At 38.3% G+C, this 21,095-nt stretch overlaps 1 protein-coding gene and 1 non-coding gene across 2 annotated transcripts; both read left to right on the forward strand.

The window, feature by feature from the left end:
- The first annotated feature begins 1,318 nt into the window (after window positions 1-1,318).
- Window positions 1,319-16,319, forward strand: LOC108664907. Its single transcript, XM_018151604.2, has 5 exons — window positions 1,319-1,420; window positions 2,020-2,129; window positions 2,470-2,548; window positions 2,835-2,875; window positions 15,768-16,319. Exons 2-5 carry the CDS (start codon window positions 2,049-2,051, stop codon window positions 15,891-15,893), a joined length of 327 nt encoding a protein of 108 aa, XP_018007093.1. The 5' UTR covers window positions 1,319-1,420; window positions 2,020-2,048; the 3' UTR covers window positions 15,894-16,319.
- Window positions 16,320-17,169: 850 nt separating this feature from the next.
- On the forward strand, window positions 17,170-17,242 carry Trnar-ucu. The gene has a single exon. It is a non-coding gene; the product is annotated as a tRNA-Arg (tRNA).
- The last annotated feature ends 3,853 nt before the right edge of the window (window positions 17,243-21,095 follow it).

Genomic DNA, 21,095 nt, shown 5'->3' on the forward strand with positions numbered 1-21,095 from the left:
ATGTCTTTTTAAATGAGCGTCGATCGTAGCTATATAGGTTAAAGTTTCGTCTCCTTTGAGTATAGAAGATTTCAGAAGGTATGTATAAAAATATGCTCATTCAAACATATCAGTGAATATAATTCATATGAAAAAGTATACTTCATTCATATATTGAAGAATACATAAATCACACGTAGAAGTATACATCATTTACATATAGAAGTAAATACAATTTATAAAAAGACTTACATACCTCATACATTAAAGTCTACATAATTCATGAATAGAAAACAATCATTTAGCAACTTGTCAAGAAATACATCATAAAATTCTGGAAAACATCGCTTCTAATGCCCGAAATATTCATAGGAAATTCATATAAAATGTAATTAAAGTTCAAAAAAGCTATGTGACGAACATGAGTAATATTATCAAAGTTATATGTATTCGTTTGCAACTCTGGTTCCGTGCATTTTTGTTTTGTACAAAAGTGTGCTTCGCTGTGTTTTTGGAATTTTTGTAACAGTATTCGAATCATTACCAACTGGCATGTGACGTAACAGGCATCTGCAGGGCGTTGAAATAACGCTGACCAAACAGTGTTTCAACAAAGTAAATACGAAATCAACGAAGTTAACTCGAAATCAACGAAGTAAACTCGAAATCAACAAAGTAAACTCAAAATCAACGAAGTAAACTCGAAATCAACGAAGTAAACTCGAAATCATGCAACCAATAAAACTCGAAATCCACGAAGTAAATTAGAAAACAACGAAGTAAATTCAATATCAACGAAGTAAACTCGAAATCAACGAAGTAACGTTTGAACATGAGCAAATATTGTTTCTTTCAGTGCGAGATAACTTTTGAATATTAAAAAATGTTGCGCGAAGCCTTAATTTTTTGTAACATTCATTGAAAATTTGAATTTTTCAATACAGAATTCCCAAACAAAAATAATTTATGTGCATTTCATTTAAACGCCGACTAATTTGATACTAAACTATTAAACAATAAATAATACAACAGATTCTTGGCCACTGTAATGCTGACGTCAGTCAGTAAGTCGACGTGGCTTAACCAAATGCACGAGTCACCCACGCGCATTGCTCTCCCCCGACCATGTGAGCAGGTAAGTCATGGGTGCCACACAGCTGTCATTTTAATCAAGATCTCAATGCGGTGTTCTATAAGCCTGTCGAACTCGTTGGTTCAGAAGATTTTATTGCTTTTCATGTTTTGACGGGGACTGCAATGATTTTTATTACAGGAGTCTGAAAAATGTCGACAATGACGAATGATGTCAACGTGGCCCATCGAGAACAAGGGCTCACAGCACGAGAAAATTTCTATAAAAACGCTGAGCGTCTGCAAGCTCTTCATTACAGTGCAAGTTACAGCCAGAGCATCAGTAAGAGTTCCATCTCTAGCCATATAGGTGATTACTGGGTGAATAGATCGGTGTGATTATTTAAAGTTTCTATTAAATATTTCGTTTTAACATTTGCTTGACATTTTAACATATGATTGCTCAGTTATCGATTCATTGTGATTAAGCATCTGTTGATTTCCGTATGGAATTTGCATGGGACTCATTCCTTCTTTGAATTATTACCAACATTTTTTAATATTATACAATCGGTTTTGTATCATCTAACAGCATTTCGGCATTCCAGCTTCCTCGAATTGTACACAGTTCAATTTTACTCTGAGGGCTGTTTAAGATATCTTGAAACATTATTACGTTTTTCGTGTTTAAATTCAGTGCAATCGAGGAGTCAGTTAAAATTTAATTAAGGCATTTTTGATCATATTGGCTTAAAGTTACCTATGCTTTATAACAATTCAAACAGAGATCTGTTTCTAGAATAACTCCAAAAGCGTTAATTGTTGCATTATCTGCTTACCATTAACAGCTCTCCGGTCGCGTCGCATGGATGAAGACATTATTCGTGGTTCACCGTTAATATTATTTTGTAATAAATATTATTAGTTAAAAAATATTATTAGTTGATACTGTCTGCCTTACTTCCTCAGGTATTCCGTCAACGAGAATCGTCGTCAAGATGAAGACTTTGTTCGTTTTTGCTGCCGTGCTTGCGGCCGTTACGCTGCTGCCCAGCGCCACCGTGGCGCGGCCTGACTATGTAATATGTGACATTAGCATTATAATATTATATTATTTGTATTCTAATATTATATTATTTGAATTCTAATAATATATTTTAATTGTTTTGCTCGAACGACTGTGCGTCAATGAAATCGTATAGTGTGGAAATATATTGCTATGTTGATTTCTTGGACTTCTAGTCCTACTACTGTTAAGAAATAAATTTTGCCATTGTGCAAATTCTAAGAAAGGGGATCAACACAATAACAAGAAATTTCTAGAAATCAAGCATGCGTTAAGTGACATAATCTAACAGTGATATTTTTTTCTTTGAATCAAAAGTCAAACTGTACAATATCCTCCGTTGCCTTTCACAGATCCCGCAACAGGCACCTCAACTGCAGCAACAGCAACGCCGTTTCCCGCAACAGGCGCCTGAACTTCAGGAACGTCAAAGTAGGAAAAAACGCTAGGAGAAATCGTGAAATAACGTATATATTTCATTAGGTTTGACGATTTCCGTCGGAGCACTAGCTTAAAATTTTTTTATTATCAAGTATATAGAGTCGCATTTCATACTATCTAATGTCCTACTTTTGCGGAAGGTGTTAATTTTATCATGTTTTTTTCCTCGAAAAACGTTATCACCAAACAGCATGTAATGACCCTTCGCTTGAAGGTATTAGCCGAATAATCTGTCCGGTAAAACAAAGCCTTAAAGTGAAGATACACTTTTTTGCAGGTACTCGTTGCGTGGGTCCCTGCACCGGAGCGGGTGGAGAGGTACGGTTGAATTACCACTGCATAACTAAACTTAATATGCGGTTACAGTATATGATAAAACGGCTGTATAAAATATAATTCTGAAACATTGCAGTAAGCGTAGTGAGTGAGCCTAGTCATTTTTGCCTGATCAAAACACCTTTTGTTCCTGAATGCCTTCTCATTTACCGCTGTTTTCTTCTCATGTATCGCTGTTTTCTTCTCATGTTTCGCTGTTTTCTTCTCATGTATCGCTGTTTTCTTCTCATGTATCGCTGTTTTCTTCTCATGTATCGCTGTTTTCTTCTCATGTATCGCTGTTTTCTTCTCATGTATCGCTGTTTTCTTCTCATGTATCGCTGTTTTCTTCTCATGTATCGCTGTTTTCTTCTCATGTATCGCTGTTTTCTTCTCATGTATCGCTGTTTTCTTCTCATGTATCGCTGTTTTCTTCTCATGTATCGCTGTTTTCTTCTCATGTATCGCTGTTTTCTTCTCATGTATCGCTGTTTTCTTCTCATGTATCGCTGTTTTCTTCTCATGTATCGCTGTTTTCTTCTCATGTATCGCTGTTTTCTTCTCATGTATCGCTGTTTTCTTCTCATGTATCGCTGTTTTCTTCTCATGTATCGCTGTTTTCTTCTCATGTATCGCTGTTTTCTTCTCATGTATCGCTGTTTNAGATGTGTATAAGAGACAGCTGTTTAAGTGTACAAACAATTGAGACACTGTTTAAGTGTACAAACAATTGAAACAAGTGCACAATTGAGACACTGTTTAAGTGTACTAACAATTGAGACAAGTGCACAATTGAGACACTGTTTAAGTGTACAAACAATTGAAACAAGTGCACAATTGAGACACTGTTTAAGTGCATATCTAATATTTCTCTGTAGTTTCATTTTACGACCTTGCACATAAAACTAAATTCAAGCCTGTATGAAATTTATTTTTCTGGTCAGCAACCTCTTTTTTCGGCAAGTCAGCCACTTTAAACATTTTTAAATTGTTCAGAATCTATGTACAAAATAAAAAGAAAAAAAAAGATATAAATGACCGTCCTTAGTAACCTTGAGTTTAATTCGATTCAACTGACTTGATAAATTCTCGGTACCAGATCAAGTGCGACGTGCGCTCCAAATTTACAGCGCTTCAAAATATTTATATTAAACCTTCATGTGCGTATCCTTTCCTTAGGGCTCCCTGCCAAACCAAGGGAGCCCTATTTAAAAGCGCCCGAAGACTTTTTATTAAATTAATAATTTTAGATAATTTGGAATTAGAGCAATATCACATTAAATATAATCGCATCATTTTGTCTGTGATTTGCATGGTAAACCAAATTTTCCATGCTGCATTTCTGCATTTATCCATGACTGATCGTGCTCTGCGCATCTGCTTGTTCCACGTCAAGCGTGTAAACATAATCCAACAAAACATAAAAATAACTAACTTTTATTTACTGGATCTAACCCGTACTATTTCGGTTAGGTTAATTGCAAAAAAGTTGCACTGATATGTTTTGAAAATGTTTTATTATCATTAAATGTTTATGAGTAAATCCCAATAGCAGAACAATAAATATTTAGAGATTTCCAATAATTTTGGCCATTGTAGCGGCTAATGTAGCGGCGCTACATTTTACAGTAGCGGTAGCGGTTGCGCCCGCTACAATCTAGTGGGTGTAGCGGTAGCGGTAGCGCCCGCTACATTTAGAGCATGTAGCGGTAGCGGTAGCGGTAGCGGCCGCTACATTTCAAAGTAGCGCTGCCCTGCTCTGCCCTTTACTAATTATCCAACTCAAGTGCATCAAACTTTTCGAACTCACATGTAATATAAAATTCGAATATCTTACGTCATGAAATTTTAAAGTTAATATAATGTTTAAAAAAAATTCTGTAAAATAAATTTAAATTTATGGGCAAGTTTTTTTATTATAACAGCCAACTATATTTACAATTCTCCTTGTCATTCTCCCACAAACTGAAATTTAAAATGCAGATATTAAAACGAAATAATTTTAACCTAATATTGTAGAATCATTATTAAATTCACTCTAACTCTAGAGCCTAATTGTTATTATTTCCTGAATTTGTGTTCTAATGGCTTTTCGCTAAAGTTTGATTGAATTATAAGTACGAACTGAACGTCAATACAACGTGCGATGTCAGTAAAGCAGCTCTCGTCGACTTCCAGTTTTGCTTCATCATCGAACTCACGCATAGTCATTACCAATCATGCTTGGCCATGACCAACACTAATGTGCCCAAACAAAAGACTTTTTATATGAAGGCGTGTCTGAGCTGGTATGAAGTTTCGATTTAGTATAGTGCTTAGCCACTTACTTTTTGCACTGCCACATTACTGTTGCACTGTCATTTTTAGACATTGATTAGAGTGCACTGCAAAATATCTTTTACTCTAACATTTTTTAGAGCGCACGTTAACATTCCTGCTGCACTACCATTTATTAGAGTGCATAGTAACATTCCTGTTGCACTACCATTTATTAAAGTACAGTGCATTGATGCACTCTAATAACATGGTAGTCCAACAGGAATGTCACAGAGTATTTGTATTTTTACTAATTAACATTATTTTGTATTTTGTACTGAAATTTTTATTTTTTGCTAATTAAGAAGAATAAGGCATAGAAAGTCTCGCAACGAAATATAAAAACTAACTAGATGGTGAAATACTTCAAATTCATGAGTTTCATATAGTTCATATTTGATCGATTTGACCTCCTCCTGCATGAAAATAATCGTTGTTTTGAATACAAATACATTTAAGGATATAGAGAAAAAAACTCACTCGGCAATACGCGGCCTTGTTTCCGTGACCCACAACCTGAATCCTTATGAACTGCACCTCTATAGTGCATGTGTTTTGACCACCTTCATAATGTCTGATTTAGGCTCTGAATGACCTCAAAAAAAGACTATTAATAGATTGAATATTTTTTAAATAAAATTATAGAAAAATAGAGTACAATGTTAAATTTTACAAGTATTCCCGATTCACTAAAATATTTGAAATGTTCTCTGTTTTTCAATGCCTCTTAATTGATTACCACTCACCAAACCGCTATTTCAGGTCCAGGTAGCCTCTAGACATGATACGCGCTCAACTAGGCAATGAACTAGAAAACTTTCTTAAATTTGTGTGCGATATAAACTCAAAACATAATCAATATTATTTCATTTGTAAAATAACCATTTTTTTCAATGGGTGATATGAATTTCAAGTGCGTCGTCAAGGCAGATAAAATGTTCAACATCAGATGAGCTACCTAGCTGCGTTATGTTGACTTTCTTTTCAAGTATACTATTATAACATCGAATACAAGTTTGGCCATGACCGAAGTTAAGCGTGTCATTCAAACAATTTGTTTCTTAAAAGCCTTTCGTAGCTCATATAAAGTTTTCATTTAGTAGCTTATACTGCCATTATTCGCGTGCCCTGCAACATATCTTTTGCACTGCCATCATATGCGTGCACTGCAACATGCCAATTGATCTGTCAATCATAATTCTTAGCGTGCACTGCCAGAAAAAGCTTTATCTCACGGTGAAATAATCGAAAATTGACTTCGTAAGCAACGTGAACAAAAGCCTCATGACTTTAGACATCCACCTGATGCGAATGCCGAACGCTGGGTTAAAAATAAATATCATAAATATTCCTAAGTGAAATAAAGTATGAATTTAGTTTAGCTCAACTTTCGTTGGTCTAGCGGTCAGACAAATCCAGTTTACTGGATGTGGCGAGAGGAGCGACAACGTCTGGGTTTTGCTACGACTTCACACGATCAACGGACCGATATGGCTATTTATGCAATTCGATAATGGAATATTACTATTTCAAGATTTATTTCGTCTTAGGTATTAACATTTGTATTGAATAATATATTCATTATCAATTAAGTTATCATAATGCAGTTGGGATATCTCATTAGAAATGTTCAAGTCTTCACTGGACTTTGCGTTTGCCTTCATCAAGCGCTGTCAACCACACGTTCGGGAACTTATCAAAAAGTAAGCAAATTTCCTGTAAATATTTCATAAACACATATATTTTCCGGGAGCGCATATTTCAGATGCTGATCAAGCTAGCGTAAGAAAGGGTAAAATTTAAGAACGCCGATGTTACTAATCAATGCTGTCTTTAAAAAGAAACAGCCATGAGAGCAATGTTTAGGTGTCACAGTTTACAAAAACCAAATAGATTTGCAAATCAACATAAGCCAATTAAAGTTTTACCGAAATGAAGCAAGTATATTATGAAAGCCCAAGCTTCTCCTTTTTAATTGTAATCTATTCACTTTTCTGTAAACCTTTCCAATATGATGGTACCCATGGGGAAGGAATAGGCCGGTGTTCAATGATAATGCTCTATACTTGGCTTTCTAAACAAAGCACTGCATACCTACAGCCAGTTCACAAAATTTCCGAATATTAATTAATCTTCTGAATAACAAACTTCGCTTAAAATTCATCGCCGTTTCTTCGCCTAAGGTTTCCTCATGGATGATATTTATTTTTTTTCGGACAGTTCGCCCTCGCTGACGAGCCCAGGTACCGCAATGTGTGTCAGCCCGCCGTATTTCCCCTGCAGCCTCAACTGAAGATCCACAGCACCATCCTCTGCTACAGCTTCTGCATCCGGAATCCTCCGTGTACCATCTTCTCCATCGCTGGTAAGTTGAAAAAATTATACTCATGCGTGATTGCTTACTTTGAAAATCTTCTGTTCATTTGAAAAAATATATTATTCGACATCTTATTGTGTTATGTGATCATTGCATCTAAGTAATGTGTGACATGTGTTTCAAGTACATTTTCATCCAAATGACTTTCAAGACATTGTGATGTAAGCGCAGTAGCTCACAAATAAAAACTCGGGATACGCTTTTTTTTTATACATCATTCACTCGACATATAGGTATAGGTATTATCCTAGGTATTATCCTAAATTGATGCGTGCCATTTTTAGACAGCAGGAAAAACATTATTACGAGATTTACCTAGATCTAACTCACAATTATTGTTTTTTGTAGACACGTTTCATTTTATCGTTATTACGTTCACAACAATGCCGCATTACTGACATTGGTGAAAATTAATAGTATGCCCTTTTGTCATTAGATTTTGCAAATTCATGAGCAATCTTGTTTGTTTATGTTCAAAACTGCCCAGGAAAAATGATGCCTTTTGGAAAATCCTAAACTATAACTTAACTCGACCATAGCAAACGTTTCTCAACAGGTGACGTGTGCTCCGTGTGGTCATTCCAAACTGACCCGAGTTACGAGGCGGTGACGATGCCAAGGCCCACCGTTGTGGCGTATGGGCCTAAACGCACAGCACCCGTTACGGTCATCGACGTCGCTATGGGGAAGAACGTGTCCACGCCGGGTGCATTTCCTGGATACGCACGCGCACCTATGCTGGTATGGGACAGATTTCAATTTCCGAGGTTTCAATTTCAACATATGAATCATAAATTGATTATTTTTTCGTAACATTTTTCGTGTGGTTGAGTTATTATTCATATCTTTAGTTGTACCCAATCACCACTTTTTTTCGTCATGCGAATATAATTGATACGAGCTCAAAAAACGGTCGTAAGTTTCCAACAAGATTTTTTGATAATCTAGAAGCGAGATAATATTGTATGCATGAAATAATGTGCGAAAAGTCATGTTGCTTGATGACTACTTCACCAGAAAATGAATGTCTCTCCGAATTTATAGTCATTCACAAAAAAATTAAAGTGAATTAAATGGTTGAAACTCGGCGCTCATAGCACGCGCGTACAAATTGGGATCGAAATGAAGCATTACTTTTTAAAAAGTTCTTATTTCATTAGTATTAACTTACGGAAATTATCCCCGCTGACAAAACTCTATTATACGAAAGTATCGTTGAATAAATGCGATTAGACAGGAATGTAATTTTCATCAATGCAAATCATGTATATAATATAGTATCTAATATAGTGTCTATATTCTATATTATGTATATATAATATAGTGTATAGAGTCAGTGTTGAAAGTATGGCTGTGTCTAGCCAGTTGCCGATACATGATAGTTAGGAATTTCAATGTTCTGCATAATTTTAATGTTTCGATAATCTGATCTCTAGACAGCAGGAACGACATGCTACAAGAGGTATGTGGATTGCTTCGTCAGTAAATCAGGCGTCAACAACTGGCTGGTGGTAGACCTGCAGGCCAGTCTGCCTGTACGGACGATCGTCTTCACCGGACCATTTGTTGCCCTCGCCTTCTACTTCACAAACGTCACAGTTCGGGTGAGATGTTTACTCAAAAATTACTTTAGTGACGGCAAGAACTTAACGTTTAATACTTGAGGTTCAAAGATAATTTTATTGAGGATACCTAAAAAGACTCAGACCAACATATGGAAAAAATTTTTGACTAAAATACCGAAATTTCCTTTGAAATTGCTTCGGAACCTAATCCATCATCTTTTCGTTTTCAACGTCCTTAAATTATCGGATTATTTGCCATTTGAGCAGACGAATGATCTTAGCACTGAAATGAGAGGACTTGCTATGTGTTCTTCTTGCATGGACACCGGGTGATAGCAGTATCTTAAAGTTTTAGCCATAATATTTGGTTCCACTTTGAATGAAAAACTAATCATTTACTAAATGGCGATTGTTAATAAATTAAAATTATCATTTTCGTGAGCACTCAATAACTTTCATACAGATTCCGGTCACCTGGGTTTTTATTGGCTTCTAGATCAAGAGTTTTCAACCTTGTTCTAGCATTTAAATTATGGCAAGTTTTCTTCTACTTCGGTTCTTCCAAAAAGGGATTGAAACATCGCGGCAAAATATTAGAAAAGTATGCCAATTAGAGCAGTTTAATTTTGATTGAAATGTGCGTCAGATATGTCAGATACTTTTGCCACAAATTTTTATACATGACCTAACGGAAATATATAATGCACTAATTATAACAATGAGCAAAGAAGCCATACGGTTTGATAAACACCTATACCCGACTTGATGTAGGGTAACGTGGAGCAAAGGGGCCACTGTGGGTCACGGGCCCATAGCGGGTTTCCCGCTAGGTATATGGCAGATATTGGTCGTTGTTTTCTACCGCCGGTCGACAGCTTCACTGGGCTGAAGTGTACGGCTTTACGTTTTGCGAAGTGTTTGCGTTGTTAAGTTACTTGCAAATAACTGTTTTAGCCCAGACAAAAGTTTTTTTGCTTCTAAATAAAAATGTTTTCGATTACTGTAAATGAAGCTTTTGAAATTACTGTGAATTATATTTTGAAAGTATTATTTATAAGGATAATTTTGAGTTCAAGTTTAGACTATTAGCTTTAAAATAAAATGTTGACAAGATATAAATTGAAATGATACCTATTAGGGAAACGGGCCAATGCGTGTCACGGGGCAAAGCGCCCATGGTGGGCTCAATGCTCCTCTGTGAAGTCTTGTGTTATACATCATTAGATTTGTCTCAATGAGCTCTTCAAAACTATGAGTAATTTTTTTTTTAATTACAAATTACACTTCTTATTGTATGATCTGTTTGATTTGCCGCCTCAAGGCATCAGGTTCTAGTTTATAGTTATGCTTATTTATGACCCCTTATCGAGTTATTGACTCATGCCGTGCCAAAAGTTGATTTCAGCCAACACCAATGAGCCAAAATTTGATGAGTGTTTATGGTATTGGCTGAAATCACGATTAAGTAAGAATTCCCCGCACATAATATCTGGATTATGGACGAAATTGGAACGAAGTTTTTTTTTCTGATCAAGTAAATATATTTTTTCCAGTCAAGGACACATTTTTTCATGTCATGGATGAATTTTTTATGGCAAGGATATATTTTTAAAGTCAAGAATATATATTTTTATGTCAAGGAAATATTTTTTCACGCCATTGATAGATTTTTTAAGCCACGAATATATATTTTTTTGAGTTAAGGATATGATTTTTAAGTTGTTAATAAATGAATGAATATAATATTTTTTATTGCATTTTTCTAATTTTGAACTGTAACGTGTTGTTTTATTATTTTCAAACTGAAAAATATGCAATTTGGGTAAAGGGACCAGGGGTGGGCGTCTTGCCCCAAGCCCATGGTCCCATTGCCCCAGGGGTGGGGCAATGGGCCCATTTTGACACTTTTTACAAAATAGGGTTTCATTAAAAATTGAATAACTCTATAGGCGTGTAATTCACATCATACATTCCTCATTAGTTGTAACTTTAAACAAAACAAAGAACAACCTCGTATCAATTAAAACTTCATCAAAAATTCGATTTAAAAAAGAGGGAGCCCACTGCCCCATGTTACCCTATTCATGAATCGATAGGAATGAACTTGCTATTCATAAGTTTCGTTGCGGCTTAATCATTTAATTCTTGTTCATATTATATTAAGTTAAATAATTAATGATTACAGGCGGGAGAAACCGGCCTAGCAACTGACCCTGTCGTTGGCATAACTCCCAGCACGGCAGCTCCCGTCAGCTTCAAGACTCACACCATAACGAGTGCGTGATGCGTTAACTCAATGTCTTAGTGATGCATTTTTTACGACTGCAAAATACAAGCACAGGCAGCACTTGCATGCGTTCAAAGGTGAAACAATACCTTTCGTTAAAGGGTACAGGGTGCAAACCACCATTAGAGCATTTCAGGGTACTCACAAACCTCCTATTTAAGAGGTTTGGAGAGGCCAGGGTACCACACCAGCAACTGTGCAAAGATAAGGTGATGCCCCCCTTTTTTGCCCCCCTTTGTTATTACATTTCTCCTTCCTCCAACCGTCCACACTCACGCAAAATTATATGCACACTAAATTGTCGCAACAACCTCATCCATCTTATTCCTCCTCCTTTCATTTATCTTGATATTTTTCTTGACCTCTCTCACTGACATTCACCATGTACACTCATGTTGAAATATAGTTGCACCCCTATACTCTTCATTTCTTGTACTATGCATCTTCTCTGTGTCGCCTCCCGATACAACCAACTGAGACTTCCATGTCTGCGACATTGTGACAGTCATGCATTTGTTTATTCGTGTTAACAGCTCATACGCCCAAGCGCGTTGCCATTTACTCCGATAATTTATAAGTTACTTGCACGCCTTTCCCCGATCTGAATAAATAATGACCCAAAATATAAAATTTCCTGACGAAAATGTTCGATATTTTTCGGTGGTAAATAGAACTCATCACTGAGTGATGAGTTCTAGTTCTCTGAGTGACGAGTTCTTACAATCAATGATTTCTGTGTTCCAGTTGCCGCTGGCAACGTTCGCTACATTCGACTGAAGAAAGAACATGACGTACAAAGCATGAGCTTCTGCAAAGTGCAAGCTTTCCTGTAATCCAGAGCTGCAACTTCAATTCATTGAGATCCATCACTTCACTACACAAAATTGTAACCCGCTATTAGCCACTATGAGGCACTTAGTAAAAGTTTTATTTTGTGAATCAGTGGTCGAATGATTTTCGAAAAGAAAATCCCAGTGCTCCGTAGGAATACGAATTAGCATATGTATAGAAGCAGCTGGCTCAGAATTTTTCGAATTTTTCCAGTTTTTTCTTTGCACTGCGTATATTTTTCATTAGATGCTCACCAGCCGTGCTGCACTATTCAGCATGGTAGTTCGATGTATTTCACGGTTTTAAAACAACGATGAAATTAAATTAATTTGGTAAAAATTTTATGATGATCAACTGTCTTTCTATCTCCACCTCACCACTATTTTAAATAAAAAAGGTTCCAATTATTCATTTAATCTATTGTCTTCTGCATAGTTCACAAGCCATCGGCTATTATGATTTATGACGCATGTGTATAGTCGCGACAGTTTGTTTCGATAATGTAATATAAACTAGTACGTTCCTGCTAATAAACGTGTTAATTACCTATTAATTACTATTAATTAGCACACGGTGGGTATTCCATTTCAACTTTGCAAGTTTTTTATTATCAAAAGCCTCGTTCTACTACGTAGTTTAAAATCATATTATTTTTCAACTACTGAATGAAACGAATTAATTTTAGAACTATTAAATCCCTTTGTCATTAGGCTACTTATTTACATTAAGACGGTAGCTGCAAAAATATGCATTTTTACCTGCACAATCCTTAATTGCAATCATATTTAGAATAAAATTCTAATTATTTAATCTCGCCTAATAATTTTGAATAGGTTTGAAGCAATGACATAAAAGTAACTATATCAAATAACCTACAGATGTTCATTCGTCCAAAGAACGTTCTTTTCCAATCAATGATTTCTAAAATCTCATTATCGTTTACAACAAAAAAAAATTATCACCATACTAAATTATTTCGAAACTGTCGTCGTTTTAATCAGATCGATGTAATTATAAAAATCCAGTCATTAATTCAAGCGATGAAAAAAGAATGCAGTGCTTATGGACCTCCAGGTGTCGTCGCGTCTAAACAAACCGCCATCGTCGTGCAGGGAGAGTCGACCAAGCCGCTGCATCAGGACAGCTGTGAACTTATTTGCTAACATCTTTGTACTCATTACAGTAAAACACGGTTGTTTATTGGAAGAAATCCAATTTAATAGTTGTTGAATTTGACTGAATGTAGTCATAACGGAGGCTTGAGATCGTTGCGCTGAACTGCCACTGCAGGACGAGTTGGTTAAGCCGCCGCCGCCGCCGCCGCCGCGTCATGCCAGCGCCGCGCGACCGTCGGGCCTGGGGAGCTGTACGGGCAGCAGGGGCGCTATAGATATAGACAGATGCACTATACAGATGCGCTATACGAGCGGCTTGGCAAGAGCCTTCACATGCACGAACTCCTGGAGTCAGAGTCTTCGTAAGTATTTTTAAAGAGAAGTTATGTACAGAGTTTTATTGTATCTACGGTTACCTCTGCAAGAAGAATTAAAATAGGATCAATGTGAATCAGCAAACAAACGCTCAGAAAAAGAGGCTTCGGAAGGTTTAGACAATTGAAGAAATGTCGAAATACGTTGTAGCAAACGATTTTTTGGGGAAATATCATGCTGATAATTATTCACTTGTGAATGTCGTCACAAGTCAACCATACCCGGTTGCTTTCATCAATGTCAATTTCGTGTACGGCGGAAAATTACTAACTGTCATTTTGTATTCAATTACTCATTCCTCATTCAAATAATTTCTTCCTGGTTAGAAGATAGTTCCTCCATCCCGATGTTGATAAACAAATCCCTGTATTTAGCCTTCCTTGTTTTACCCGGTAGAGACTCAGCACCTTGATGACATCTACATATATAAGATTGTGTAAACCCTGAAGACGTTAGTATGAACCCCAGACGAACGCGTTAACGTTCTGCTCATATTGCTCGCTAAACCTATAAACTGCACGCCGATATATTCTCACTAAGTATAGGTATCTAATCTGTACTTAACTCGTGCCTCATTTATCATCATTTGTTCACGGTACCCGAACCTAACTCAGGTAGTTAATAATAAATCATATACGCCTAAAACGTGCATAGAAAAGCACGGCGTACACTAATAACGATATTTGACCGTGAGTGAACAAAATTGCGTTAACAATGTAATAAAAAAATCGAATTCACTAGTCGCAGTTTTATTCATTTTAAACTAATCTCAAGCGCAAACTTTTAAAGCTAGTTCATAACTACAGTTAAATTGCTCAAGTCGAATATTCTTTATTCTTCATGGACAGAAATGGTTTTTGATTTATTGGTCCCAACTGCATCGTTTTTTTTTAAATTGATATGAGTGCGGTGAAAACTTTTATACCACAACGGCAGCCTCACTTCTTACTTGAAGTTTGACACTCGTGATGTCGAGTAATCACACGAGGAAGCGTCGTTCGATGAAGTTAGAAAATAATTTAACTTAAGAATTCTGGACAAGGAGCATTCCGCCTTGAAACGCTCGAGGTCGGCGGGCATGACCATTGACCAGTTCGCCTCAGTAAGGCGTCCGAACAAATGTCTGGATCTTGTGACGGTGCCTCCTGGAGTGATCAACGGTCCAGTTCAGAGCCTGTCTCTTATACACATCTAGATGTGTATAAGAGACAGCTTTACAGCACCTGTCAGCACCTTGCAGCGCCTGTCAGCACCTTGCAGTGCCTGTCAGCACCTTGCAGACCCTGCAGCGCCTGTCAGCACCTTGCAGTGCCTGTCAGCACCTTGCAGACCCTGCAGCGCCTGTCGGCACCTTGCAGACCCTGCAGCGCCTGTCAGCACTTTACAGCGCCTGTCGGCACTTTACAGCGCCTGTCAGCACCTTGCAGCGCCTGTCAGCACTTTGCAGTGCCTGTCAGCACCTTGCAGTGCCTGTCAGCACTTTGCAGCGCCTGTCAGCACTTTGCAGTGCCTGTCAGCTTCTTGCAGTGCCTGTCAGCACCTTGCAGCGCATGTCAGCACTTTGCAGTGCCTGTCAGCACTTTGCAGTGCCTGTCAGCACATTGCAGCGCCTATCGGCACATTGCAGCGCCTGTCAGCACTTTGCAATGCCTGTCAGCTTCTTGCAGCGCCTGTCAGCACCTTGCAGTGCCTGTCAGCACTTTGCAGTGCCTGTCAGCTTCTTGCAGTGCCTGTCAGCACCTTGCAGTGCCTGTCAGCACATTGCAGTGCCTGTCAGCACTTTGCAGTGCCTGTCAGCACATTGCAGCGCCTATCGGCACATTGCAGCGCCTGTCAGCACTTTGCAGCGCCTGTCAGCTTCTTGCAGCGCCTGTCAGCACTTTGCAGCGCCTGTCAGCACCTTGCAGCTGTCTCTTATACACATCTAGATGTGTATAAGAGACAGGTATCGCTGTTTTCTTCTCATGTATCGCTGTTTTCTTCTCATGTATCGCTGTTTTCTTCTCATGTATCGCTGTTTTCGCACCAGGCGGGCATGCTTCGCAAAGAATGCATGGAGTGGGAAACTGATGTAGGAGGGGCCTCTGCGGACGACTCCTGCCACTGTTGTTACTATGACCGCGTGCCGTTCCCCACCACAACGACCGCCCCATAAGCGGTTCCCAAGTGCCTCCAGCCGTGCCAGCCTCCCCCGCTGAAGCACTCATATAAGGGCGGCTGGGGCGATTGGTGTGAGCGACTTCTGGAAAACGCGACGGCTTCCATCATTTGTTGGATATATTAAGTCGCGCTGTACCATGATAAAATATAAAGCACTGGCCATAACCTTGGCAATCTATATTTGAGAATTTATTTTAGTTTAATGTAAGCATTTGAAATTATTTACTTTTTCTTAAATTCAAAATTACAATTCCGATAATTTTGATTACTTTTGCAAGTTTGGGATGTAATAAACGAAAAATGTATTATGAGGAATATTTACTTAGAGAATTTACACTGTAGCAGAACTCATGGGTTACCGATTAGGCTGTTTTATAAAATTATAGAATTTCCTACAGTACTAAATAAACTGCAAGATAGAGTGCATACTCATTCTCCTGCTTCGGAACTGAGCATGAATGCCTGCGGTTCATTGAAAAAAATTGCAGACGGCGAACTCGACGCTACAGAATAACATATACATTGATATGAATTTTACGAGATAAATTGTCGACAGTATATTTTATCTAACGCTGATTTTTTCTAACGGGGAAAAATATTTATCTAACGTCCACGTCTAATCGAGGAAATTCATTTCTCTTATGTTGATTTCCGGTCAAGGAATTTCATTTCTTTCACGTCAATGTCCGGCTGAGGAAATTCAACTAGCGTACGTTTTTTTGGCACACTAAGACACTGAATAAGTGCAAAATTGAGACACTGTTTAAATGCACAATTGAAACACTTTTTAAGTGCACTATTGAGACACTGTTTAAGTGTACAAACAATTGAGACACTGTTTAAGTGCTGTCTCTTATACACATCTAGATGTGTATAAGAGACAGACGCAGTCCTGCGTGACCATCACGACACGTACGGTGAACGCAGTCCTGCGTGACCATCACGACATGTACGGTGAGTGCAGTCCTGCGTGACCATCACAACACGTACGGTGAAAGCAGTCGTGACTCGTGCGTGACAGTCGCGTCACTTACGACGGTCGTGCAGGCGTAGGCGCTGCGCAGCGAGCGGCGCTCACGGCTCATGCGCCGCTCTATTGATCCGGACGCTGCACTCGCCGACCTTTGTAATCCAATAAAACATATTTTTTAGATTACGATGTCCTATAAAGGGAATTTTAACTCTTCTCGTCGTGTTCTGAGTATCCTACCGTGACATCAACTCAACAATACGTATTGATATCTTGCATTGATGTCGTTTTCAACATTACTGTCCCTGTGGCGCAGTGGAAAGCGCGTTGGACTTCTAATCCAAAGGCCCCGGGTTCGACCCCCGGCAGGGATGTTGCAATTTTGTTCCTATATCAACTTAGGATAGAATACGAATTAATGATAAAAAAGCACTTAATTTAAAAAAATTAATTAATCCAACCATCGATCCAGCCGTCCTGCTAGATCAAGGAAAAACAGGAAAACATCTCTACAGCACCGCGCAATGGGTTGCTCTAAGTATCAAGATTATTATCTGTAAACTAACATTAACTAATTTAAAAATATTTAACAGTTTGAAAATTCTTCAAATCGATTTGTCTATCGATCGCACCATGACGTAGTTTCCCTCATAGCCCTATCATTTTCTAATCAAATTCACGCATAGAAAACTAAGCTTGTTAACTAAACTAATGGTAGTGATTATTTAGTGTATTCCGATCTGTTAGGCCAATAATTTGTTATTGAACCTCATATATTAGGTCAGACGAAAATTGTTTCCATTGAATTAATGTTTAGGAGAAAATATATTTGACCCAATATAAAAATTATGCGTCAATGATGGCTAGGAAAATACGTAAAGACGAGGATAGGTCTGATGATTATGATCGGAATCATGGGGTGTGTTCTGACCTTTGAGCAGACACTCAGTGCAACATAGAAACACATTTCATAAGTTTGGCTCTTCAAGAAAAATATGCATGGATGCCTAAATATGAATTTTATGAGTTTCATCTCTTTCATTTATTGACCATGACGTGTAGTCGTTGACAGATACCTATCGTGCATTTCAGTATGCAATTTGATCATCACGTATGCTGAATACTTATCATCAATCAAACACGAATCATTACATACAGTACAAGCCAAACAAATTCACGTGTTCAACAAACCGTTTAATCTTTGCCATGGCCAGACCGTACGTGCCATCTGATGAAAGGGGCGGTTTTTCTAATGGTGGTTGAGATTTTGAGTTAGAAGTTACAGCGACCGTCCCTCTTCCCTAATTAATTACTTGAAAAAGAATTACGTAGGTTGGAGTGAAGAATTTTGAGTTTCAGTTTTTTATTGATCGGTTGAAGAATGATGACTCCGAACAACACCTGTATATTATTATTGATTTATTGTACATATAGGGTGGTCGTTAGAATGAGCTTGACATGAACACAATGGAATAAAAATATCAAATTAATACAGAGAACACAATTATTAATTCAGTTATGACAGTTAAATATTTTTTTACATTATAAGAATTGAATTCTAACGGAGAATTTAGTAGCTTACCACAGCAGATGTTAACAGAACAACAATGCTCTGCAGGAAAATGACGTTAACGGCTTAACGCGTGATTGGCTGATGTTGCCCATTCGGCATTCTAAACAAAATTTACAATATTTGATGGCACGATTTAAGCATAGAAGTATTTTTGAAATTGACTTAACTTTTATTGTTCATAAAATACTCTTATGTTATTCGTGCTTGAGAATTGATGATTTACTGACTAAATATTTTTATAATTATTTAATAGTGAAATTGATGAAGTCCAACATAAGTAAGCGAGTTCAAGATAATAAAATTACATATACTGTAACTACAAAAGTTGATGAACACGAGTTTGAAGGTTGAATAAAATTATTTGCAACATTCACAAGTAAAGACAGTGCGAGATTATAATCGGTTTGCTACACATCCATGCCAACGCTATGCCAAGATGGTTCCTTCTGTGACTCCAGCAATGAGCTTTACATAAATAAAACATTTGTATTCTTTTCGACCAGTCAATGTTTGCGTGGTACATCTCATGAAGTGACCATTCCGCTAAGTACTACGCAGTGTCGTGTTTTTCGTTAATGTTTTCATCTGTCAGATGTTTGATAAACTACGGACTCTGAGGACTGTGTATCGGGGACGTTGTATCGGGGACGTTGTATCGGGGACGGTGTATCGGGGACGGTGTATCGGGGACGTTGTATCGGGGACTGTGTATCGGGGACGGTGTATCGGGGACGGTGTATCGGGGACGGTGTATCGGGGACGGTGTATCGGGGACGGTNAGTGATCAGCGGTCCAGTACAGCGCCTTCTTTTAGGATCAACGGTCCAGTTCAGCGCATCCTGGAGTGATCAGCGGTCCAGTACAGCGCCTTCTTCAGTAATCAGCGGTTCAGTTCAGCGCATCCTGGAGTGATCAGAAGTCCAGTTCAGCCCTGAAAACTTAAAGAAAAATTTCTCCGGCTTTCAGCAGGGAAAATAGAATTTGTTTGTTGTATGTTAAGGATGAAAATGATGTTCCAAATAATCAATTCTCAAGTCTTGGCTTCCGTACTTTTTTATTTCGTCATGCACAATATCAACCTTACCCACCGGAACTTTCCAGAAGGTCAGCTAATTTTAATGATTTGCTTACTGACGGCAAATCTCGTTACCAGGCCATTGGATACGAATATCTTTGACGATGGTTAATGCATCTGTAGACAAAAGCTACTTATTGTTTATTGTATAATAAAAATAGGATTATTTTACCCAAACAAAATTCAATTTCAAAAACTTGCTGAGGGATCTTAATCTTATTCAGCAGCAAAATATAGAATCCACATTTAAGAAAGACACGCTGCACACACTAGATAATATTTAAAAATTCTAGTTATTAAAATAATATGCGTTTAAAAATTACTTTTTAAAGACAAAACTTCTGAAGAATCCAGTTGTAGCGGCCCGACTTTCTGACTGTAGGTCTCGCTCTTCTTTTCTTTCCGACGCCTTACTCGGAGCTGAAATTGGACATGAGCCGGGTTCGGCTCACTCTTGTTGAAGCCGCCTACCACAGCGGGCGTGACTGCTTGCGGTCGCCGTGTGGCGGCCTGTAGATCTGGCTCTTTATTCTACTACCGGCTCGGCTGCTCATCGTTGATCCCTGGGTTGGTTACTTACCCGTATCCACCTACGGTCATGTGCGGGTGTGGCTACCTGGAGGCTACTCAAGAAGACCAGCCTCAACGGTGACCCCTTTGCCGACCCCTTTTTTCGCCAGGATGTTGGCTTCAAGAGTCATTATAACTTTCTGATTTGTGGCCGGAACGCCTTATCCATGGCATCCAGTTCCGTTGCGTTCGCTGCCGACGGTACCCGTTCTCGTAACGAAATGTTCGAGCGGGAACAGGAGACTTGTCGCAGTTCGATAGCCGATGTGTGAAAACCATGGAACGTGCCCAACTGGGTCAACCACCGACGCTACCATCCATCGTCTACGATGTGATTTCTGTGTAAGTGTTGAATGTACTTGTATTGTAAACTAGCCGGATGTATATGTGAATAATGTGAACTGCGAATATTCTTCATTCTCTTTGAACTATACCGTTATTGTCTTTGCCTGTAAAAAAACAGGTCCCGCAGCTAGACGGTTGGGCAAGACGTTTACTCTAGATTCTAGAAAAACGCGGTTTGCCTAATTGTGTGGAGTTTCCGAAGAATTAGCCCTTCAACCCACCAGAGGTGCCGTCGTTCACTGATGAATTACTTAGTTTGTACTGAAATTAAGCCAGGTTGTCTGAGATAGTTCGGGATCTATGACTTATCTTGTGTTATGAATTTTCCTATCGTGTAGTAACTGTAGTTTAATTGCGACCTATACATATGACGTTGGCTTTCGCCACTGCGGCCAGCGTCTACACTTATTGTCTTGCGATTATGAACGAATGTTGCACAACCAAATGGTTTCGGATGGTGGATGTTAACTGACAACTACATGCAGACGGCTGCTTCCGTGATGGATTAGAATATGTTTTTGTACTAGCATGTCGGCGTTGCCTAGGGGTTAAAGTGAGAACTTTTCAAGTTTGATTCTAGGTTAAGGATTTGTGTACTAGTAAAAATGTATATATTGTGCAATAGGTTTTACTGAATGGGGGTCACGACTAGTGTAGTTTAAGC

Source organism: Hyalella azteca, unplaced genomic scaffold, assembly GCF_000764305.2.
Source record: "Hyalella azteca isolate HAZT.00-mixed unplaced genomic scaffold, Hazt_2.0.2 contig14449, whole genome shotgun sequence".
NCBI classification, from domain to species: Eukaryota; Metazoa; Arthropoda; class Malacostraca; order Amphipoda; family Hyalellidae; genus Hyalella; species Hyalella azteca.

Excerpts from the sequence above, each read along its gene's own strand:
- LOC108664907 (XM_018151604.2), top strand. The coding sequence starts at position 2,049 with ATGAAGACTTTGTTCGTTTTTGCTGCCGTGCTTGCGGCCGTTACGCTG. Across the intron at positions 2,549-2,834 it reads TGAACTTCAGGAACGTCAAA|GTACTCGTTGCGTGGGTCCC; the intron begins GTAGGAAAAAAC and ends ACTTTTTTGCAG. Across the intron at positions 2,876-15,767 it reads GCACCGGAGCGGGTGGAGAG|GCGGGCATGCTTCGCAAAGA; the intron begins GTACGGTTGAAT and ends TTTTCGCACCAG.